Source organism: Hemibagrus wyckioides, linkage group LG19, assembly GCF_019097595.1.
Source record: "Hemibagrus wyckioides isolate EC202008001 linkage group LG19, SWU_Hwy_1.0, whole genome shotgun sequence".
NCBI classification, from domain to species: Eukaryota; Metazoa; Chordata; class Actinopteri; order Siluriformes; family Bagridae; genus Hemibagrus; species Hemibagrus wyckioides.
The window spans coordinates 5419179-5445000 of NC_080728.1; the positions used below are offsets into that span (position 1 = coordinate 5419179).

General features: G+C 39.5%; 1 protein-coding gene across 2 annotated transcripts in view; it reads right to left on the minus strand.

The window, feature by feature from the left end:
* Positions 1–3193: 3193 nt before the first annotated feature.
* tbk1 (TANK-binding kinase 1) overlaps positions 3194–25822 on the minus strand; it is a 28564-nt gene continuing 5935 nt past the window's right edge. For both annotated transcript variants that reach the window (XM_058417373.1, XM_058417372.1), the window contains 18 exons: positions 25185–25314; positions 24144–24325; positions 22764–22924; positions 20670–20780; positions 20377–20556; positions 18953–19149; positions 18542–18600; positions 17413–17504; positions 16209–16310; positions 15071–15149; positions 14666–14787; positions 12928–13004; positions 12317–12356; positions 12116–12217; positions 10402–10498; positions 10183–10283; positions 3800–3871; positions 3194–3682 (listed from right to left, as the gene is read on the minus strand). In XM_058417373.1, coding sequence (XP_058273356.1) covers positions 3631–3682; positions 3800–3871; positions 10183–10283; positions 10402–10498; positions 12116–12217; positions 12317–12356; positions 12928–13004; positions 14666–14787; positions 15071–15149; positions 16209–16310; positions 17413–17504; positions 18542–18600; positions 18953–19149; positions 20377–20556; positions 20670–20780; positions 22764–22924; positions 24144–24325; positions 25185–25314 — 1956 coding nt within the window. In that variant the 3' untranslated portion in view covers positions 3194–3630. The remainder of the gene's footprint in view (positions 3683–3799; positions 3872–10182; positions 10284–10401; positions 10499–12115; positions 12218–12316; positions 12357–12927; positions 13005–14665; positions 14788–15070; positions 15150–16208; positions 16311–17412; positions 17505–18541; positions 18601–18952; positions 19150–20376; positions 20557–20669; positions 20781–22763; positions 22925–24143; positions 24326–25184; positions 25315–25822) is intronic.

The window sequence follows — 25822 nt, forward strand, 5'->3', positions numbered from 1 at the left end:
AAACTGCAGCTCTTGTGGGGTGTTCCCGGTCTGCAGTGGTCAGTATCCATCAAAAGTGGTCTAAGGAAGGGACAGCGGTGAACCGGCGACAGGGTCATGGTCGGCCAAGGCTCATTGATGGACGTGGGGACCGAAGGTTGGCCCGTGTGATGATGAGCTACTGTTGCTCAAATTGCTAAAGAAGTTAATGCTGGTTCTGATAGAAAGGGGTCAGAATACACAGTGCATCACAGTTTGTTGTGTATATGGCTGCAAACCAGGCAGGGTGCCCGTGCTGACCCCTGTGCACCGCCGAAAGTGGCAACAATGGGCACGTGAGCATCAGAACTGGACCTCGGATCAATGGATGAAGGTGGCCTGGTTTAATGAATTATGTTTTCTTTTACATCACCTGAATGGCCAGGTGCATGTGCATCGTTTACCTGGGGAACACATGGCACCAGGATGCATTATGGACAGAAGGCAAGCTGACAGAGGCAGTGTCATGCTTTGGGCAATGTTCTGCTGGGAATCCTTGGGTTCTGGGGTTGAGTCAGAGTCAGGGCCCTGTGCAGGACACTCCAGTTCTTTCACTCCAACCTTAACACACCGTGTCTTCATGGAGCTCAGGGGCTTTGTGCACAGGGGCATTGTCATGTATGTTACAGTGAAGGGAAATTTTAATATTACAGCATACAGAAACATAGGATACAATTGTGTGCTCCCATTTTTGTGGCACCAGTTGGATGAAGAATCACATTTGGGTGTGATGTCAGGTGTCCAAAAATGTTTGGCCATATAGTGTATTTAGTGTCCAGATATTTCCTTCTTTAGTTCTACACTGGATCTACTTCATTAGGAGCACAAACTAACATGATGCTCTCATAGACCTGTTTATGGATTCAGCATCTGATTCAGCAACTGTTAAAAAACTATAATATATTCTTATGTACTTTTTGAAAATGACTTTATGCACCACTCTTTCTGCACTTACTATGCTCTGAAAATGGACAAAGGAAGGATACACCCAGATATCAGATCATACTGGGCTGAAAATGCTTGAGATTATGGGGGTCAGGTTTATTGTTGAAATTTACAACAAATCCACTGTATCCACTGAATCAGATTCACTATTGATCAGTATCATTATTAGTATTTTTGTAGCTTTGAAAAACTAAGCCAAAATCGCTCAGAAGAAAGAAAAAGAATGAATGTGAACTATTACAACTCTGTATTTTTAATATGTATTTATTTAATAAAAAGGTGTCTAGTGTGCACCTTTAAAGCTTTATAATAGAATAAAGATATTTTAAAGGTATGCTAAATGTGTCCATATTCCCAGGTGAAAGATACACACACTATATGGCCAAAAATATATGCACCCCTGAACACCTATATGTGGTTGTTCCCCAGATTGTTGGCACAAGGTCTGAAGCACACACTTGTACAGAAAACTGCCTGTATTCTGCCTTTCCCTAAGAGACTCAACCCTGTTCCAGCCTGACAATGCCCCTGTGCACAAAACCCCTGAGATCCATTAAAGTTGAAAAGGAAGAACTGGAGTGTCCGGCACAGAGCCCTGACTCTGACTCAACCCTACTGAACACCTTTGGGATGAACTGCATGTACAACATCACTAATTTGGACAAATTGGCAGAAACCCTCATAGCCACGTGCTAAAATCTAGTTAAAAGCTCTCCTAGAAGAGTGGAAGATGTTATTGCAGCAAAATTATTTTTCCATAGTTGATAGAATGGGTTGTTCAGTAAGGCTGTGATGGTCAGGTGTCCACAGCTAACCTTTGACCAACCCTGTGACAAAGAAATTTCTGAGAACGTCTGGCATCTTAATCAGTGTTTTAGTTTACATCATGCCTGAAACCCAGTCTCATCAAAGCTTACAGAGGTGTTCTGAGAGGCACATTAGCATGAGTTTATTTTTATGGCACCATGAAAAATTGATGAATGTGGGCTGGCACTGGACCAATTGTTATCTAGGTATTGTATAACTGAACCCCCCCAATAGTGCCAGCCATTGGAACATCTTTGGATAAGATGTATTTTTTAAATCTAAAATAATTATATAATCAATATACGGTTATTCTTCTATCTTGCCATTACTTGACAATAGTGAGGAGTTTAGCAAGCAGGTTTATGTTATGCTAAGTGCTGGTTATTTACCAGGTTTTCCATTACTTGTACATACCTTGCTGACATTTTCTAGTTCAAATATAAAGTGTAAACGTTCTGATCCATGGATGCCCTCTAGTGTACAAATCAACCCTTTCCAACAGCACTCATGATCATCATCATCATCATAATAATAATAAAAATAACAGAATATTACACCATCACATATAAACTGCACTATTTCCCTATGTGATAATGCTGTAAGCCTGAACATCAGTATTATTCCAGCTTTTGGTGGGTTTTTGATTGCCATTCAGTTCACATTAAACCATCGGGTGGGTTTGCTGTCATTTGCAGATTTGGCGCTCATAGATGTCGCTGTAGCAACTCATCCGGTTGTCATGGCAACCCGAAGGCTGAGTGACTCTTGTAACGGTCACCATGGGAGTCTAATGTGTGATGAGACATTGGGAGAGATGATGATGCTGATGCTGTAAATCAGAAGCAATGCTCTCATTTGCGTAAATTCCGTGCAACATTGACATATTTTTCACATTTATTTAACGCTTTTCTGTCATAGACAGAGATAAAACCTCATCCGTCGCCATGCAACCTCGTGCATAGACATTCCCCGTCTTGACTTGATAAAATTTTTTGATGTTAGAGGACGACTTCAGGCATACCACAACGCATTCATCCGCTTCTCTCTTACTGTAGTCATTACTCATGGGACCTGCGGGCTGGGAGGATTTCACACAATGAACAACACTATATCTTGGGTGCTGTAGCCATCCATTGGTATTTCACACCATTCCAGTGTCCCGTATAAACACTGACATTCCTGGCATGTCTCTTATCTGCTCATATGGCAGGTGGGTGGAAGAGAGGAGAAGGATATGAGATTGATCATGTCATAATATTTCTTTCTATGCCTTCTGTTCGTCTTAATCATTACAGCTGACATGGCTTCAGAGTCTGATTCATATAGACACATTACAAATGTAAAATAATTTTCATCTTTGAGGTGCCTCCACCTTCTTAAACAATGCACTGGAAATCTATTATTAAAGAAAAGAATACAGTAATAGCAGGTTTGCAGTCTTTAATGTCGCGCATGGGCAGAATTAAGAGACCAATACAGTACAGTCTAATTATCTGAAGGTCGTATGCGTCTTAGAAAAATGGAGTGCAAGGGGAAAAGAAGGATTGGAAAACAAGCACAGATGAATGGATGTCAAGATAAGCAGGCCATCAGGCTGAAAAGCAGGCAGCTCTTATTTAACTTACAGATAGATTTAAGAAAAGGAAAGAAAATGAAATAAATTCTCTTTAAGTGATTATTATTTACATGGACATATATACAGAAATATATATTTGGCAATCTTATTTATCCCTTCAAAAACGAACACTGGCCATAAAGGAATAGTTTCAGCAAAAATGCATCGCACACCGTTTCTTTCTTCCTTTTTTCGTCGGAACTATCTCTTCAAGCAGCGTCGTGTCTTGTAGCTCCGCTGTGCTCTCAGATCCTGTCCACATTTCTCAGTCCACCATCTACTGTCAGAGTGCCGAACCTAAAGCAGGGTCATACACACACACACACACACACACACACACACGGTGCAAAGTTTTCAATAAAATATCTTCAAATTTGAAAGTCCATATCATGAAGAGACAGACATGTTAGTTACCTCTCCAAGAAGAGATTGTTTTCTGCCAGCTCTTTCACTACTCCTTGCATCTCCTCTTTCAATTTCTTCATCCTTGAGAACGATAAAAAAAATCAGTGTTTATGATTAGCCAAAAAAAGATTACATGGTCAAAAGTTTGTGCACCCCGATCATCAAACCCAGATGTGTTTTTTCCTCCAGTCTCACAGTTAGAACCAGACAATTGTACAGAAAGGCTCTGTATGCTGTAACATTACAATTTCCCCTCAGTGGAACTCAGACTCAAACCCTGTTCCAGCATGACAATACCCCTGTGCACAAAGCCCCTGAAGACATGGTGTGTTAAGGATGGAGTGGAAGAACTGGAGTGTCCTGCACTGAGCCCTGACTCTGACTCAACCCCACTGAACACCTTTGGGATGAACTGGAACACCGACTGAACCCTAGTGAATGTTTCATCAGTTCCATGTGAAGGCAGAGGATCAAGATGACCTGAGATTCCGTTTTTTGTGAGAGAATAGAGTCTCAAGCATCACTGTACAGAATGAAGGTACACTTGTTTGGAGCACCCAGCTGTGCTAACTACGGCCTCAAGGGGTATACGCTCGGGGTATAGTGGTGCAGTACATCAGACAAATTCCACTTCAGAGTAGTTGTCGAGGAACACATGCTCACTAGGAGAGGAGTCCTGTCTACTGTGGCATACATATTATGACCCGCTGGGTTTCCTCGTTGGGAAGCAGATTTTGCAGTAGATGTGTAGAGACAAGGTCGACTGGAATGAACCATTTGGGCATGACCTGCAGCCATGGTGGGAGTCTTAGCTTTCAGACTAGGATTTGGAGATCCATCACCCTTTAATAAAGTGCAACATTATGCACATATCTCAGAGTGCACATATCTCAGGGTCATCAGCACATCAGGAGAGATTCATTGCTCCCTAGTCAAAGCATATCAACCCATACTATGGTCACTTCCATACCTAGGATTGAATTGTCAGCAGCAGTGGTAGCTGTTAAAACAAGTGACATGCTCAGAAAGGAATTAGAGACAGACCATCTACAATAATGATGCCAGAAGATTTCATGTTTTTGTGGCAAATTGTATTCAGCACATACAGCTTCTGAACCCTGGAGGTATGTGACCTGTGAAGAGAACCCTGCTGATCATGCCTCCAGAAACCTCACAGCAGACTTCCAAATGGTTTACAGGACCAGACTTTCTTTGGCATAATGAACTTTCCAGCAGAGATATTAAGGATTTAGAGACTGTAATAAATGACCCAGAGCTTTAAGAAGTCCAGGTCCATAATACGATCATGAATCGCCTGACTGAAGTGACGTGCCAAAGAAGTCAAGGGTCTCAGAAGAAGCGAAGCCACAAGTCTAGAAAGGAAACAGAGCTCACCATTATCAGAATGGTTCAGGAATCAACCCTGTGTAAGGAGATACAGAGCCTCAGATGCTGAAAGGATGTGAAAACCAAAGATAAGTTACATAAGCTGAATCCCTTCTTAGATGAGCATGGTATCCTCACGGTAGGAGGACGCTTAGTATATTCTGCATTGCACCCACACGAGAAACATCCAGCCATTCTTCCAATACAGAATCATATCTCATTATTACTTATTAAGCACCATCCTGAGCGAGTGCAACATCAAGGATGAGGGATGGCAATAAATGAACTGCAAGCTATTGTAAGTTCAGATCTTGGGATGGAGCAGTGCAGTTCCTTCACACATTTACAAGTGTAGAAAGTGCAGTGAAGTACAGAAAACCTTCCATAGGAGCGCATTGAGACAACTCTTCCTTTCACATACTGGAGGATAGACTGTTTTGGTCCTTTCTGTGTATCAAGGAAGGAAGAAAGGAGCTAAAACATTATGGATTTGTATTTGCATGCATGTGTTCACATGCAGTAAGCATAGAAATGCTTGACGATTTGATCACCGATGCCTTCATTAATGCACTGTAGAAGATGTCCCGGTCTTCGAGACAGCTCCCTCTGAAGACACCATTGAGATCTTTGAGAAAGCTCCAGCTACAGAAAGGGCTCCGGCTGAAGCTCCACATGAGGGGCCAGATACTGCTAAAGCCACAGCTGCAGATGAGGAGCAATCTCTATCTGTGGCAAATGTGGAAGATGTGCAGCTGGATGACATCACAAAAGTAAGAACACACACACACCCTAATAATATTCTCCTAATAGTATTCTGCAATTATAGTGTATAACAGTGTGGAATTATAGTATTGGGTAATAATAATAATAATAATAATAATAATAATAATAATAATAATAATATCATCTTCTGTTCCCAGGATGCACCCACAACTACAACACCTCGGAAACCGTTGACCATCTACATGCTGGAGTCTGCGTCGCTCGACGACCAGATCCAGATGGCCTGTGAGTTTCACGCTCACATACACACAAACACACACATATATCTGACTCGTATACACTCCTGCTCCGCAGCTCAGCATTTTACTCCATGTTTTTCTGCTTTGGTAACTCAATATTAGCACATCGAAAGAGTCTGAGCCCCGCCCATTTTACATGATTGGATAGCTAGGAGCATTTCCTGTGTTTCTGTTCTCTCTCACATGCCTCACACACACCTGCCTTTAGTAGAGAGTCCATTGCATCCACCTACACACACACACACACACACACACACACGTGTTTCATATCTGATTCATAAATATCTTTGACATGATCAATTAGCTGATTAAATTTATTAGATTATTATATCAGTAGATTTGAAGACTTTTGGGGTTATAAATAAATAAACATACACAAAAGTTTTGTTTTAAAATTTAATTCAAAAGACAGTCATGGTATATACAATATTTACAATCATAGGTCTTTTGAATTAAATTTTAAAACAACACTTTTGTGTATGTTTATTTATTTAAAACCCCAAAAGTCTTCAAATCTACTGATATAATAATCTAATAAATTTAATCATCTAATAAAAGATAATTAAACTGAAGCAAAAAAAAAAAACCCTCTAAAGAATAGTAAGAGTTTAGTAATAATAGTATTTTCCTGAAGACGACAACAACAAACAAACAAATGTCACGGAGTGAAAACTTCATTCTGTTCAGAAGACAGAGTTGTAAATGTCTGAGTTAGATACAGAATGAACAGATCATGAGCATGTTATTTATCTCAGAAATCTGAAGTGATCTTTGTTTAGCTGGTGGACTGCTTTTATAAATAACACATCTGCCTGAGTCAGCGTTGTCCAAAATCTAACCCCAGAGAATAATAATGAGAAGCAGAAGACAGGTAAAGTTTATCATGACAAACTGGGATGTTGGCTGATGATAAAGCCAGACTGTTTAAAGTTTCAAATAGTTACTAGATTAAATTAATGTGCAGTTTTCAGATAGATAGATAGATAGATAGATAGATAGATAGATAGATAGATAGATAGATAGATAGATAGATAGATAGTATTTATGGGATTTTTGATTGACTATCAGCATCAGGCTCTGTTATAAACACAGTGAACACACTCTTTCTGACTAAACACCAAAATGAAATATCATGTTGGTTGATGATCAAGGCACAGAAATTAATACCAAAATCTGTTACCATGACACCACCAGTGTCCCACAAGTGGTGTCTTTGGTGTCATTTCACCACCAGTGGTGTCTTTGGTGTCATTTCACCACCAGTGGTGTCTTTGGTGTCATTTCACCACCAGTGGTGTCTTTGGTGTCATTTCACCACCAGTGGTGTCTTTGGTGTCATTTCACCACCAGTGGTGTCTTTGGTGTCATTTCACCACCAGTGGTGTCTTTGGTGTCATTTCACCACCAGTGGTGTCTTTGGTGTCATTTCACCACCAGTGGTGTCTTTGGTGTCATTGTGCCACCAGTGGTGTCTTTCATGTCATTGCCCCACCAGTGGTGTCTTTGGTGTCATTGCCCTACCAGTGGTGTCAGTGGTGTCATTTCACCACCAGTGGTGTCATTGGTGTCATTTCACCACCAGTGGTGTCATTGGTGTCATTTCACCACCAGTGGTGTTTTTGGTGTCATTGTGCCACCAGTGGTGTCTTTCATGTCATTGCCCCACCAGTGGTGTCTTTGGTGTCATTGCCCCACCAGTGGTGTTTTTGGTGTCATTGTGCCACTAGTGGTGTCTTTCATGTCATTGCCCCACCAGTGGTGTCATTGGTGTCATTGCCCCACCAGTGGTGTCTTTGGTGTCATTGCCCTACCAGTGGTGTCTTTGGTGTCATTGCCCCACCAGTGGTGTCTTTGGTGTCATTGCCCTACCAGTGGTGTCTTTGGTGTCATTGCCCTACCAGTGGTGTCTTTGGTGTCATTGCCCCACCAGTGGTGTCTTTGGTGTCATTTCACCACCAGTGGTGTCTTTGGTGTCATTGCCCCACCAGTGGTGTTTTTGGTGTCATTGTGCCACTAGTGGTGTCTTTCATGTCATTGCCCCACCAGTGGTGTCTTTGGTGTCATTGCCCCACCAGTGGTGTTTTTGGTGTCATTGTGCCACTAGTGGTGTCTTTCATGTCATTGCCCCACCAGTGGTGTCATTGGTGTCATTTCACCACCAGTGGTGTCTTTGGTGTCATTGCCCCACCAGTGGTGTTTTTGGTGTCATTGCCCCACCAGTGGTGTCTTTCATGTCATTGCCCCACCAGTGGTGTCTTTGGTGTCATTGCCCCACCAGTGGTGTTTTTGGTGTCATTGTGCCACCAGGGGTGTCTTTCATGTCATTGCCCCACCAGTGGTGTCTTTGTAGGCAAGAAAAGAGAACAATGAAAAGGGTGGGGCAAACACACCTGGAAAAACAAATGAAGAGCACATGGAGGAAAAACAAAGAAGACGTGACAGTCAGCCAGAGAGCACGTAGATGTCCTAGATATCTGTGACAGAGCTTTGGGAACCGCGCATTAGAGGGGGACTCTAACTCCCCACTAGGCCAGGAACTCTGGGTTATATGAGGGACATGGCGAGACCAGGGGGGGAGTGAGGAACAGTGTAAATGGGGGTTACGTCAAGGTCCAAGTGGGGAGCAGGGAGCATAGTGAGGAGAAAGCATGGCACATTCAAGTTTCATTTAAGGTGCCTTGAAGTGGACTAAGTCTTCCAGTCGATGCAAAGAGACTTTAAGTGCAGAGTGTGATAATCATACATTGTTTAATATAAGTGCTAATGCCATATGCTTATTCTCTGTCTGATGGTATCGCTAAACATATGTACTGTGATATACAGCCAGTGGAAAAGTGTATATACCCCATATATATGCTTTCATTCAAATCATGCTGCCAGTTTGTTGAGTTTAACATTTCATAAATCTCATGAATGAGCAGTTCACATAGCTCAGTTCAGTCTACATTGTGATTAGTACACTTCATTGTAATGTAATCAAAGAAATCAAGCCAGTTCTGAATCAGAATGTATGCGATGGGAAAAAGTGGTGGGTTTAACAAGAGTGCCAGAGTATGTGTAGCTGTAACAGTATCCATTGATAAAGCAGAGCCAGGCAGAAGCCAAAGATCCCGGACTTTGATGGAGAAAGGTAAGGAACTACATGATGACATGGAAAACCATTTCACAAACACTTGATGAGAAGTGGGAAGGCGAACACTGATAGAGCATCTTTCAAACAGTGCAAGGCATCATAGAGAAGATAAGCAGAGCCTCAAACGATGTAAACGCCGGCTATGAAGAGTTACGTCAAACTGTTATTCCTGACAGTGATTCCTGTCATAGAGATGATGCTTTGAGCATTGAGTCATGAAAAGGATTGCAGAGGCTGCATGGAGTCGTCTTGGAGAAGATGCTGAGGGTGAAGATCTTCTCAGAGAAGAAGAGGGCTGCATTGATACAGACTCGGTGTTTTCATAAGTCATAAGAGCTCAAGAATAACATGGGATCCTAACATTCAAGCCTGTCCTCTACCATAAAACAATGAAGTAAACTCAAGTAAACCTGGACATTCTGCAAGAAGGATAAAAGAAAAAGGAGCTGAAGCCGTGAGGCGGCACCTGGAAAGAGGAGAAGAGGAAGCCATACTGCCAGTAAAGTAATAAGCAAAAAGCATCAGAAGTGTAGAGAACTAGAACGCCTAGAAACCCTCAATGAGTTAAATGCAGTAAAGTCACTGATGCAAGTTTATGAGCAGGATTAAGATTCAGACTGTGAGAAGAGAGAGCTATATAAATTCAGTGACTGGAAAACCTCCTTTTAAACCAGAGAAAAACATTTCATTCAATGGGAAGATTAACTACTTAGCATGTTGGTAGAAAGGCAATTAAAAGTGTATGAAGTATACGAGTGGATGAAAACTTTACTTTGTGCAGTGTAGCTTGCTGCAGTACACACACACACACACACACACACACACACAAACACACACAAACACACACTCACCCCGCCGTCATTTCCACGAGAGTGCTCTGGCTGAGGTAAGCCTGGGGCTTGATGCCGCTGGACTGAATGGGCATGATCTTCTGTGGGAGCTGTTCCTGAATCTAAACACACACATGCTCACATCAGACATCTCTAATTCACAAAAAATCTTCCACGTCTCTTATTTATCAACTTTTCACCAAACCGAGTTGAGCGCAGAATGCCATGTGTTGCCGTTACCTTGTACACACGCTGCATGATCACAGTCACTTCCTGTTCCATGTTGAGAAACTGGTTGTTCAGGGACAGCAGCTGCTTCCTAACATGATGCACCTTCCTGTAAAGAGATAATCATTAAAGCACCACACCTTCATCATCATCATTCCTGGTAAACAGCTGGTCATCTTTGGCTCAGTAATGAAGGCCTTCGTAAACGTACACCTCATATATAGATGCATATTTAACAAAGAAAGAAAATCTGTTGATTTAATGACAAAAAAGGATTTTCCTCAGCTTAGAGCAGACACAGACATCAGTTTGTGATGCCTGGAAATCTCCAGAATGTTAGGATTATTGGCATCCTGGTAAAACAAACTGGTTTCATTGATTCAAGAAAAAATAACCTTAAACCACATCACAATGATTGGTACTAAATCTCTATAAACAAAACGCTCCTAAAACATGTCCCTATTGATATTTGTATGTGTTTTTATGGAACATGTGAGTCTTCAGGAACTCTTATTCAGACATCCATCACTTCCTGTTTCACTGCGGTATTAAGTGACAGATGAGCCAGATTTCATTAATCAGTCATCACCTTCATAAATCAGCAAACGGCTTTCAAAATAGATGGCTGGAAACAAAAACCCCCCTGATCAATTCAATAACGAGGGCCATAATTAAGCAGTTTAAAATGGACAGAGCTGCCTGGTAGTGTATTTTGCCCCCACACACAGTGAGGAGGATGATTATACAGGCAAACATCAATAAACATCTATCTATCTATCTATCTATCTATCTATCTATCTATCTATCTATCTATCTATCTATCTATCTATCTATCTATCTATCTATCTAAACATGGATCACAGTTGGAGATCTGCAACAGACAGAAGCATTTTGGGGGTCAATAAATCTACACATCTGCAATTCGATGCCATCATGATGTCAACAATCAAACCATGAACGCTAGGTGCACCTGAAACTTTGATCATATTGAGGAGTGTCAGATTTTTTTGCCTGTTATGACGGCAAAAGCGGGACAAAATGCAGGGGTGCCAATCATTTTGATCTTATATATTTTTTTTTCTTAATATATTGAAATCATTTCAACCCCTATAATCTTTATAAGGGGGGCCAATAATTCTGGAGCACACTCAAATGTCCGAACATCTGCGAACATCTGGCAATGTTTTTTAAAAAATATATAAATAATTGAAATAGAAGCAGTTCCTGATGTTTGATAGCGGATTCTGACATCTGACATTAAAAACTTATTCAGTTTTTGGCTTTGGTGCTGAATCTTAATCAATAACTTGAGATTACGAGTCTTTTTCTGTTCCATGTGTACACACACACACACACACACACACAGAACCATGCAGAAAAACAAGACCCAGTTATCAGCATGTGCTGATTGGCTTCTCTGCAGCTTCTCTGCCCCAGTTTCCATGGCAACAGGCTAGCCACATTTGGCAATACAAATCTCTCTCTCTCTCTCACACACACACACCTTACTTATGTCTATTTCTGTTTCCCTTCTATAGCTGCAGCTTAGTTGTAATAATGAATAATTACTGTTTTTTCACTGATTGGAGTTCAGTTAAATCAGTACCTCATCCTCTCCTCCCTCTTATACAGTATATAGTAAGACAGTAAGGATTCTATTCACGTCGAAAGAAAACACTGAGCCGTGATTTCAGTACACAGTCTCGGTGAAATCCACTGAAATTACCTCATCCACTCCTCGCTCTTGGAGATGAAGAGCCGATACTTCATTGCACACTCTTCTGTGAACAGGGCTCGAGCTTTGGTGGCATGAAGCACCAGCTTCTGCCTTTAAATAGCACAAGTGAACGTTAGGGAGAATGTCTTATAGCTGCTAATAATGAGAAAACATTTAAAAAAAAAAAAAAAAGACAAACACAAGGCTCACTTGTCAAATTTGTGGATTTGTTCTTCATTGTAAGGTAGACCTGGCAAGAGAGAGAGAGAGAGAGAGAGAGAGAGACTTTGATATCTTTCATAACACAAGAGAAAAATACCCTTAACAGTCGCAGGTGCTACTGAGGTGGGAGGAGCCACCTTTATCTCTGATCTGCACATGCTCACAAACCATCAACTATACACACTCCACACACATCTGATTCACTCCATTCCTAGATTCTTTACTGCATTTTATTGATTTTAGTTTATTTATTAGTTTAATGTGCTTCGGTCACACACACACACACACATCGACACCGTGCATTTTGTCTTTTAATAAATACATAATGTATAAATATAAATACAAAGCATCAATATAGAAAAGAATGGAAGAACAAATGATGCTTTGTATTTGTATTAAATGCACACAATCATGCCAAATACTTGAAAATGGAAACTGAGAGACTGAGAGAGAGAGAGAGAGAGAGAGAGAGAGAAAGAGAGAGAGAGAATAAGAATAAGAGTGAAAAAAAAAAAAAAAAAAAAAAGATGAATCAGAAAGAGACAGAATTTACTTTCTAGTAGAATTATATTAACTGTAAAGCGAGTGTGTTTACTCACGTCGTTCAGCTTTGTCCTTCTTGAACTGTTGATAGATGGCTGTAATGGCGTCAAGAAGCACTTTGATTTTCTCCACACTGGAAGGTGAAGAGCGAGTCAGTAATGATATCTGTGCCTGGCCACTGACCTGGCTTTCCCAATCCTACTTAAAGTTCACCGGTTCACTTTGCTGTTTTAATCATTTGCGAGTTGTAACTGTACGTGTTAACCACATTTCTATTTCTATACTATTTACAACCATCTGTGATATAGCTGTGTATCAGGAGAAACCTGAACTCTGAAATCAGGAAAACCAAAATGTCCAAAATCAAGTTTTCCTGCAGATAATATAATTTTACCAACATAAATATATTTCAGCAACATGGATATGTTTATATTTTGAGCCACTTTGTACGTTTACATCTCCGGCATTTTATATCGGGAGGAGAATGTTGGACATGGAGCTGCCAGGCAGGAGGCTAAAGAGGAGGTATATGAATGTAATAAATGAGGATATGAAGCTAGTGGGTGTAAGTGTTGAGGATGCAGAAGATAGGGATAGGTGGAGAGAGATGATTCGCTGTGGCCACCCCTGAAGGGAAAAGCCGAAAGAAGAAGAAGACATTTCCAGCATTTTGGCAGACGCCCTTATACTGAGCAACTGAAGGTTAAGGACATTGCTCAAGGTCCCAGCAGTGGCAGTTTGATGGATCCTGGGAGTTGAAATCACAACCTTCCAATCAGTAGTCCAACACCTTCACCACTAAGCTACCAGATAACGCTGATTTAACAAACACAGCAGTAAAAAGTCAAAGATGTCTAAAACCTCACAAGCCTAGCATCTTTCAGACTCACCGAACGCTCGTGACGTGACGTGATGAAGCTAAGTGTCATTGTGAAACAATCATGCACTTTATCAGTTTGTAGATACAAAGCTGTATGTTCACGACAGACCTGAGTCATCACTTCATCATCAAAACACAGAAGAGTGCTAGTACAGGTGACTAAAGTTTTGAAAACAGACCTGATAAAAAGAGAATATTATAATTCTTCACAGTAATGTGTTTTCTGTACATAGATTTGGTTGTAAATGTAGATATACAGTAGGTGGGGCATCCTTTAGAGTGGAGCTTGGAAATAGAAATTTCTTGTTTTGACATTTGAGAATAACCAGATTATGACAGAGTAAAATTTTTCTTATATATATATATATATATATATATATATACCAGCGACAAAATTTTGACCTTTCTGTAGATGTAGTGAGAAACATCTGTAGAAGACCTGTGGTCAGGGTTATATTTGATTCAGCAAATTTGTTCTTCTTCTTTTGGCGGCTCCCTGTTTGGGGTGACCACAGCGGATCGTTTAGTCCGCATGTTTCGATTTGGCACAGGTTTAATTTAATCCCTAGCCATTTAATCCCTGGCCTGGGGCTGGCGCTCAGAGTTACGTCTTCAGTGGCTGGGTTAGCGCCCTGCCCTACCCAGGAATTGAACCCGGGCCGTGTCAATGAGAGCGCGGGATCGCTCCAGGAGGCACTGATTCAACAAATCAATAGATAATTATTGGCTAACTGTATATTTGTTCTGTGATTTTTTTTGTCAGTAAAACCTTCTAAAACCCATAAGGGTTTTCCCACTGTGCTTAACGCCGGGTTCTGTTCATTCTAAACCCCGAGTAGAGAAACATTTCACATGTTTAATTGTGAAGCGGGATTAGCACTGCTTTTTACACAGGGTTTCAAAACACGACTCACTTTCTGTCTTCAGGGTGTGTGCCAACTTGCTGTGTCCACGTATCTGTCAGCATTCCTCCAGGAAGGAATTTGTTTTTGAGGTCCTGCATGGTCTGATCCATGGAGCCTAGTGAGTTAGACAGCTGTGTGCAGAGGAAACAAACATAAGTGTGTGTGTGTGTGTGTGTGCTTAACACAGAAATGTATTCATTCAGGACTGAAAATATGAAACAATAATACCAATAATAATAATAATAATAATAATAATAATAATAATAAAAGTAATCATTAACATCAGTTGCCATCTTGACTCTGAGTCTGTTGTGCCTCTTCAATGCTAAACAATACAATACAAAATCTAGCTCCTTGTTTAGTTAAGGGTCTGAAACTGTAGAGAAATGATAAGCAGTATTAACAGATACTTACTCTAATCACTTTCTTGTGCAAGTCTGAGATTTCATCATATTCAGTTGATAACATATTTCCCTGCATTAATGTTGCACATCTGAACAACAACAAAACGACAGCAGTGATAAATTAATAAATACCAGCACACAAAGACATACACCTTTAGCTCAAATTACATTTCTGGCATTTGGCCAACGCCCTTATCCAGGGCGACTCTCATTTTTGTACAACTGAGTAACTGATGGTTAAGGGCCTCCCTCAGGGGCCCAGCAGTGGCAGCTTGGTGAACCTGGGATTCGAACTCATAACCTTCAGATCAGTAGTCCAAACTTTAACCTCTAAGCTATCACATCCCTTAGATAACTATATCACTATATTATTATAACAAGGGTCACTGGCAGGTGTTTAACCCTTTCATGCACACTACACTATTCATTTACATTACAGCTGACGTTATTCAGGTTTTCCTCTTTCCCTCCGAACGTTTCCTCAAACCAGGAAGCCCTTCTATATTTTTTGTTGAGACTTTCTATTATTTTTGTACCAGATACCCTTAAAAAACAATTTTTTTTAAAATGAAGACCCTCTGAAATCACTTCTATTATCTATCATGCAACAAAATATTTAATATATTTTGTCTACAAATTTTGCTGTTCTATTCAGAAAGCATACAGCGGGTAAAATAAGTATTGAACACAATATTTACAGAGAGTAATGGTGCTTATTTTACCTGCGTTACGCTGCATTAATCTATAATTTTGTAATTTTGGTGATTAAAAATTCAATCATTTTAGACTTGAATTTGTACAGTTTTTAGAAGAAGATTTTTTTAAATTGCCGGTCTAATGTCGTATCCTATCCGTCATGGTATTTCTCTAGACAGAGACTCCATTTACTTTTAAACACAAGTGATATTTCTTTTCATTAGATGAAATGTATCAAATATATTTAGAATGATTGTCTTTTAAGGTCATCATCTTAGCAATATAATTTACACTGTTTACTCTCGCATGTTTAAAATCCGATCAAATCAAACGCAATGCAATTTTCAGAAACACTTAAAACATCTGCAGAATCCGGACATGTTTTGTCCTTGAAGGTCAAGTCAGTATAGAATAAGCTTTATTTAGCTTGGAAGAGATCGTGCAGCTCTTACAGCTGTTGGGTTTTCTCCAGGGTTTGATTGCAGTGGTTACACATGTGGAAAACCTCCGCTTTCTTATGCGCCGCCTCATTGAAGTCTTCTTTCATCAACTCTCTGTGGAAAAAAACCAAAAGGTACGCTGAGCTGCAGGTCCTAATTAATAAACCGTTGAATGAAATGTTTTGTTTCTAACGTAGTGTAGAGGTGCTGCTGTTGAGTGAATGCTGACTAACAGAAACCTGTTTAGTGAAAAACATTACACCAGTATCCGAAACACAAAGAGGTTAACTATATACTATAAAGACTATATACTATAACAGATCTGAATCGATGAGTGGAAAATAAAATGAAAACATTCTCCATTCACCTTGAAAGAAAGCCGGAGTGTTGCATCTAAGCATCTTTTTAAGCGAGATAAGATTTTGTGAGATAAGAGGATGGGGTGGAGCTTCCAGGGAGTCCGAAATGCTGAATTCGACTAAAACCCGTAACTCCAAAACAAAACAAGAACACCCAAAAAAACTTCCTCCTAGAGGAACCGAAAAGTGAAGGTCTGCTCAAACCCCAAGTTCAGCAATTGACACCAAGTCAAAATGGCCGCTCATGGCAGGAACAGTAAACACAGGAGATCTTCTTGCCTTTAAAGAAGTTACACTTTATACACAAGTGTTTGCTTTAGATCAGTCAGGATACAGACACGGGGCTGGGCAATACGGCTGTAAATATTACCTCAAATCTCCAAAAATTCTTCTTCTACTTCCCTGTTTTGGGAATGTGTGTCACCTTTCAACTACGTAACCCATACTGCTGTAGCGTTATTACGTCTACTGTGGATGAAGAACAAAACGTGTGTGTGTGTCCGGAGTGTGTATTATTTACTGTGAACATAGGCTACATATCGAAAATTGCTCAAAAAATTTATTGATGCTGTATTGTGGAGTTATTTTTTTCCATATAAATATCAATAATGACATATTAGCTATACATACACGTCTAGAACATTGACTATACCATCACTCATGATAGCTTGACTGAAAATGTTGTGATCTTCTGAGGTAAGTCCAATGCATCATTAGTACTGAACAGTTGAAAACTTCAGCTCATTTCAGAGTCACCCACCGCTTTTACTAGGGAAAAAAGCAGGCTGCTCTTCTGCTGTGTGATCCTAATCAAATGCCACAAAAATGAAGAAAGCTGAAAAATTTAGTGGACTTACATGAGCCCCCTCACTCCTTTCCTCACCAGCTCCTGATAGACGAGTAACGACTCCGAGGTTTTCCACAGGTGGCCCACGTCTCCGGCAAACGTCTAAACAAACAATAACACATTGTTGTTAAATTACGTCAGAGTAGTATTAAGGTAGAAGGCATACTTTTTTTTGCTGCAAAAGTTAGAAAAACATAAGATGATGGACAGCTGTTCACATTATACTGGAAATACAGCCTTGGTGTTATTGATAAAGTTGCAATAAATAACTTTATGTAGACCTCTCTAATAGAAATATTGTATTGCAAAAACAAAAACATCCATTTTCTCTAGTAGAAGTTGGGGAACCCTATAGGGCACTGAATCGCATATTCTCTGCTGGAAGAGCATCCTAAAGGGCACATCACATTTTCTTACATATAGGAGAGCCAGCTGGGCAATGCAGCCATTTTTGCTATTGGCAGGACACACATTAGGGCACTTCATCATGTATTCTCCACTGGAAGAGCGTCCTAAAGGGCACTTTACTGCATGTCAGGGAGCGTATAGGGCACTACATCTTATTTTCTCCATTGGAGGGGAAACCCATTAAGGCACTTCATCATACATTCTCCACTGGAAGAGCGTCCTAAAGGGCACTTCATCACATTATCAAATGTTGAGGAGCCTATAGGGCACTGCATCTTACTTTTTCCATTGGAAAGAAACCCATTAAGGCACTTCATCATATACTGGAAGAGCATCCTAAAGGGCACTGCATCACTTTACCACATGTCAGGGAGCCTATAGAGCACTACACCTCATTTTCTTCATCATAAGGAAACCCTTTAGGCCACTTTGTCAAGATTTCTTGCATGTAGTAAACCCTATAGGCCACTAAATCCTCAGTGGTCACTAGAAGGCCACTTCATCATGTTTTCTTGTACAAAGGATGTTCAGCCTTAGTTCTTAATTTTATCAAACGTTCATTACAGTGCTGATTCTTACAGCAAATAATAGCCTTAAGCTTACTTACTGATGCTTTAACTCATTGTATAATACTGGTCTTGATTAATTAATCATTTAATGGATAAAAATAATCAATTACTTAATAATACAAGCATTAAGTAGTTCTTAATTTCTCTAAAAAGAACCATTACCTTTGCATAGCTGGCATCCAAATCCAAATCATATCGTGGCTGGACTTTGGGAGGGCTCGCTGGATGGACACACAGACACACACACACACACACACAAATCATAATCATGGTCCAGCTTCACTCTTATTCTCTTCCAGTCTAAATGACCTAAATAAATCGTTAATTTTGAAATGTATCTCAGATCTTCTGAACATAATGACTTGAGTTTCTGAAGTATTTCACGGCACATCTGTGCAAACACATCTGCAATCCCAAAAGTGCTGGTGGTGTAGCTAATAACTGACATTCCTGTCTATATTAAATATTTTTAAAAAAGTAAAATGTGATGTGGTAGAAAGAGAAACGTCAACAAGTGTACAGATGTGAGATGTGAAGTGTGTTGGAGTGTGTGAGGAAGTGACGTGGTCTCACGGTCTTCAAAGATGAGTCCAACAGTATTGACAAGTTCCCTGCTGAGGAGCATAATGGGATTGTCCCTGCTGGTGCGTGGGAATGTCTGAGCCTGTCTGTTGGGGTCCAGCACGAGGCGTCGGCCCTCATACAGGAGCTCCTGATTGGGAGGGCTGATGTTTGTGCGTCTGAAGAGCAGCTCCTGAAAAAGTGTGGCTCTGTGAAGGAAAAAAGAAGGAACAAAAATATGAGTTAGACTTAGGGTTTAATCTAAACTGCTAATTCAGGCTGTGTTGAGAAATGCAAAATGGCCGACAAGAATTCTATTCGACATAACTGCAGTTTAGCCTTCGATACAGCTGGTGGATTTGGGAGCTATAACACAGTGCTGCTTAAGGATTCTCAAATCTGATCGGCTGATTCATTTTCATTTATTCTGGCTTTAATTTAAAATCACAGGCTCTAATATGTTTATCGTTCTCTTGCACAGGGACTCGTATGACTAATGCTCCACAAATAAGTGTGCGTTGATGTGGTAAATCTTTCTGTACGGAGACTTTTGGAAGGAGCCTCCAGTGTCAGTGTTTTGTAAGTCAGACATTTTTCTTTCAGGATCAACGGTTCAGTGGTTTTGTAGTAACAGGCTACGTTTTTTGGGTCTAATGCATTTTGAGAAGGGAAAGATATACGTATAGCTGCTTTAATGTAAGTGAGAACTACAATGTTGTGAGTATTCACCAGCAATGCTACAAAGAGAGAGCTGGTAGTTGTTGACAGATTGCTGTGGTACGTAAGGATTGTGTAAAATTTAGGTCTAGGTGAGCATTACACTGTTTTAGTGCACATTATGGAGGCTAAGAACCACCCGACTTACAAACAGAGAGAGAGAGAGAGAGAGAGAGAGAGAAGGAGATCTGTGCATCAGAAATAATTAAAAATAATAATAGTAAATCAATATATTCATAAATCATCAAAAACCAAGAAAGAGAGAGAGAGAGAGAGAGAGAGAGAGAGAGAGAGAGAGAGAGAGAGAGAGAAAGAAGGAGATTGTGCATTTGTGCTAATCAGAAATAATTTAAAAATTAATAAATCAATCAATAAATAAATCATCAAAAAACAAGAAAAGAAAGAAAAATAGAAAGTGAGAGAGAGAGAGAGAGAGAGAGAGAAAGAGAGAGGGAAAGAGAGAGAGGAAGAGAGAGGAGATGTGCATCTGTGCTAATCAGAAATAATTAAAAAAATAATAATCAATAAATAAATCATCAAAAAACAAGAAATAAATAAATAAAGAAAGAATGAAAAGAAAAGAAAGAAAGATTTGCTGTTATTAGAAATATAATCCACTTCCTACTGGATTGTTACTATGTAAATACCTCTCAGTTCTTGATCAGCTTAATTTCTACAAACTGTTGAGCCGGGGATTCTGGGTATTCCAGTGCACTCACGTGTTGTACGTGTGGATGTAGACGTGGTGCAGCGTGGCTTGCTGTAAGCTGAAGACGTAAACCACCGTGCGGTGCAGGATGTCACTGGTCTCGGCAAAGAACTGGTCAAATCCCCAGCATTTCTCCTGGTCTGCCTCCAAAATGTTGGCTAGTACTGGGGTTAGCAGACTCTGTAGGCCTCTGAATCAATAAACAACAACAAAAAAAGACAAGTCAGAAAATACACGTCATCTCTGCTTTAAAAAACAATGAGTCTGATAAGAGAGTGTGTGTGAACGTGAAAGTGGACAGACTTCGAGAGGCTGCAGGACACCGGCATCTCTGTGCTCCACTCGATCTTGCCGTTCTCAAACTTCTGCTGTCCTGAGATGGCTCCTGAGGGTTTCTCAGTAATAATCTTGTACCTGATGAAAGACAGTGTTTCAGTATGGATTAGACTTCTGTGGTCTAACGAGATTAACAAGGGTTAAGGTGTTGGACTGCTGATCAGAAGGTTGTGACTTCTTGGCACTACTGGGCCCCTGAGCATGGCCCTTAACCCTTATTACTCAGTGTATAAAATGAGATTCACTCTGGATAAGGGTGTCAACCAAAAAGCCCGAAATGTAAACGTAAACAACCTACATGATATTACATTGCCACATTATACATTCAGCTCCGGTCCTCTAATATGATTGGTCGAGCTGTATTCCAGATATGTGCTCCTTAAGATAATTTCTTTATCCTGAGACACTGAGATGTTTCACTCCACTTGTTTGTGTTCATCATGTATAAAATTTCACTTTCTAATACAACACAGTTACTACAGAACCACAGAAGATCCTTCATCCCTACTGCCTTTAGGATTAGCATTAGACTGTAAATATGATTATTGTAATGATTCTTTTTATTTAATTCATTAATGAGTACAAACAAAGGATTACAGGACTAAAGAATGTCCTGAAAAGGGATAAATTAAGTATTTACTTAGGGACATCATCAGCGGACAGGAAAGTAGCAAACGCTACTTTTTCCATGAACATACCTTTTGACGTAAAATATAAAAGCTTGTCAGATGAAGATAATAAAAAGGAAGAAGAGACGCCATTTTCACCAGACGCAATACCACGCTCACATCTGTGCAGTTATACTGAATATCGGCATGGCTAATGATTAGCTACAGCATTTGCACCCAAGTCGAAGAATCCATGCAGATATTCACTACCACACTCTTGTTTTTTGTGATACTCATTAAAGATCCAGTGACTCTTACTGCAGATTATATTACATTTACATTTCTGGCATTTGGCAGAAGGCTTTATCCAGAGCGACTCACAGAAGCGCTATTAAAGCCTCTATTAATAAATACATTAACACTGTTTCACTAAGTCACTGACTTAAAATACCATCTAAAAATCAGTCTAAACACCATGTTGGGAGGAAATATAGCAAAAACTAAAACAAATATATCAACTAACAGGCCTGACGTATTTTCCATAGCAAAAATATACCAGTATTTAAAATCTAACAAACAATCTAATAGAATTTAAAATCTGAAAGAGGACATTCTTTTATACAGGTATTTTTTTTAGATACCAGTATTTATTTTAGATACCAGTATTATTATTTTTTAGATTCCAGTATTTTTTTTAGCTATCAAAATATTTTTTTTTTAGATAACAGTATTATTTTTTTTAGATTCAAGTATATTTTAGATACCAGAATTTTTTTAGATACCATTTTTTTTTAAAACACCAGTATTATTTTTTTAGATACCAGTATTTATTTTAGATACCAGTATTATTATTTTTTTTAGATTCCAGTATTTATTTAGATATCAAAATATTTTTTTTAGATAACAGTATTATTTTTTTAGATTCAAGTATATTTTAGATACCAGAATTTTTTTTAGATACCAGTTTTTTTTAAACACCAGTATTATTTTTTACATACGATTTTTTAGATACCAGTAGTATTTTTTAGATACCAGTATTTTTTTTTAGATATGATTTTTTAGATACCAATATTATTTTTTAGATACCAGTATTTTTTTAGATACCAGTATTATTTTTTTTGATTCCAGCATTTTTTAGATACCAGTATCCAGTTTTTTGGACGTGATATTTATCGTGATATTTTTCTAAATTTACACAAGCTAAGCCTGGATGCATGACCTTCCAAGAAATTAAGCAAATCTTTTTTTATGAGTATTATTATTAAATCTAAACCAATCCCTGTTGAAACTCAGGTCCACGATCTGAACCACGATGGCCTAACCAGGAAAATCAGATCTGTTGCAATCACCTTGCTCCAACTGTGTAATTTCCCTTAGGACACGATTAGTCTCCTGCTAGTGTAAACAGAAGAGTTCCTGCACTCTGAGCAATAAGCACATGTAGAGGTCTTACATAACTTCCTTGTTCCTTCGAGGTCCTTCGAAAGGTCGGAATGGCAGGCTGCCCGTAGCGGCATGGTAGAATGTGACGCCGATGCTCCATAGGTCCACTGTGGCTCCGTACTTCTTCTGGTGGTCTTTTCTCAACACGGCCCTCTCATACATGTCCGGATGCTGTTACACACACACACACACACACACACACACACACACACACCTCAGCTACTGACAGTACAGATATCATCACAAAAAACTTTAAAACAAGTCTTTCTAGATGCACCAGAGGTGCTTGTGGGTGTTGTTATAACTGTTGTTTTACAATAATTTATAAATCAATTTATTTTTTAAAAATCTCTGCAAATTTTTGAAGAAGTAAAATGAATAATTTCTAGTTTAACCCACGTCACACTCAAATTCTGCACAGGCCACATCAGTAATGTTTTGTAGGGCCATAATATGAGGATATGCTTTTTTTTTAAAAATTTTTACTTGTTATTATATGTTGTATTGATTTTTAATATATTTTTAAATAAATCTGTTTCACAACTATTAATAATATACCATATAGTGTTACAAACAGAGATTACGAAGTCCTGACGTGATAAATACACGCATGATGTTATCTCTCTTATCAAACTCACTGCCCTACCTTTCTGCTCAGAAATCTAGATATTACTGGTCTGGTGTGAAATTATATATGTCAAATATTTGTACTAGAAAGCTATATCAGCCACTCTAGCTCTTAAAGTGAGGTGTGGTGACCCCCAGGAGACTGTGAAGTACTGTACTGTTGTTACAGTAGTGGAGATCACAACTAACTATCATAACGTTATTATAGAAGTTATTACATTTAGAGGTCCAATCAGCAATGTTCTATTGGTGGAAAGTTCAGGTACAGAAAGTTGTATAGCTCCAATAACTATTATTTGGAATATTTTAATCATTTCCATGAATTAAATCCATACTGAAGGTAATTTATTTTATAGTTAAAAGGGACAACAAAAAGATTGAAAACCAGTGATACATCCATCCATTTTCTATAAAGCTTATCCTATACACAGGGAACCTAGAGACACCCTAGATGGTGTACCAACCCATGACAGGGCACAATCACACACACACTTTTAACATGTCAATAAACCTACAAGGTATGTCTTTGGCCTAGGAAATCAGCGTGCCCTGTGAAAACCCCCTGAAACGTTACGGAAATCCCCTGAACCATGGGGCAAACATGCAAACTGCACAAACAGAGGTGGAGTAGAGGTACCCACAATGTTCCCCAGATCCAGTGATCTACCCTATACACATTCATATTATATTAATAAGCACAATGCAGCATGTTACAACGATATTTGCATCAAGGTTTACAGGAAAACAGGAAACCAGGTCTTACCAGGTACTCCTCTGTCCCATACAGCGACACAAACTGCTCATCATCCTCCAGCTCTCTCGCTGCCCCGAAATCTGTAAGCTTGTATACAGAGCGTCCATCTTCCCCAATCACACGCATGATGTTCCCCGGCTTAATGTCTCGGTGGACTATTCCATACTCCCGCAAATGGTTCATTCCAGCCACTGCAAACATGAGAAATATCAGAACGGCATAATTCTTCTGAACATGTTTGATCTGAGATCAAAATACAAGAAGATAGATCAGAATTTCAGCTTTTATTGTCTGTCAGTTTGTTTCATCTAAGTGAGTTCACACCCTTTGACTGCTGAGTTAAACAAATGAGATAAATGTTATTTGCTAAGGGCGTCTGCTAAATCTACTCAAATATCTCCAGTTTAAGGCAAAAACAACAGAATTGTCCCTGCCTTTCTAATACTTTCCGGGACGATGGCATGTTACACATATGTTAAGGATTTTCTCTGTACAGGTAATCAGGTAGTGGAATGAACTTGGCTCTCTAAGCAGCTTATTCACCTTCTTCAAACAAAGACTGGAGATCCACCTCTTCACTTATTCACTTTACACTGAAGCGAGTTGAGCGGGTCTACAAACAGCTTGAGCCTGTGCTTAGAACCTGGCCTTGTACTCCAATGAGAATGTTTTTCTAGACAGACTGTAAAGTACTGAATGAATTAAACCTAACAGTTGTGTGCTTGTTTTTTCGGAACTGAGAAATGATACGTCATACACATAACACTGGAACTTCCAAGAAACAAGAGAGTTCCTGTTATCACTGATGTTCGGGCAGAAATGAATATTCCCTCACCAGCCTTATTTCTTCCCTCTCTTTAAGCTAAATAAAAAACACACACACACAGACATATATAAGATACGAAGCCCTTCATCCATAGGACTTGGACCCCATGGCAGAAAACAAACACTGACACTGGAGACTCCTTCCAGCTCATGTTAGATAAACGTGAACGGTCTTTCTAAGCCAATAAGAAGTGAGAATTCAAATCCAATCCCATCTCTACTCACCAACATCCTGCAGGACGATGAGGAACTCGTCTTCAGGGAGACCATAAGCGTTAGATGGCTCCTCCAGGACTGTGTACAGACTGCCATATGGACAGTATTCCATAACCAAGACCTTGTGTCGTGTGTTCGACTGATGGAAAGGAGACGGAATAATCAGGAACATACAAATTGAGTCAGGAGTGAATCTTCTTCATCACCCAGTTTAATGATCCTTACTCATGCTTAATGCTACTTGCTGAGGCAAATATTCAGGAAACAACAACAAAAAAGAAATAATCTCATCAACATGACTATCATTCGTAAATGGATATATGTCCTTTGAATACAGTGCATGCCGTAAATAAATATACCTAAACTTGTCCTACTGGTTCTTTGTTTCGATAATACTATTGCCACATTTTTACAACTGAGGCTAAAGTTTACATATACCTGGGCTGAAGAGTTTCAAATCTCAACAATTTTGTGTTTTAACACATTTCTTTTGGTTTGTGTGCGTCTACTTTTTTCACATCAAAGCTCGTATTCAACCAATCAGACAGAAACCGAATTATTTACATCAAATTCTATTGTTTCCTATTATTCTTATTTCTTACTGTCTATTCATTCTTTTTTTTTCCACCCTACAGAGGAGAAGGCCA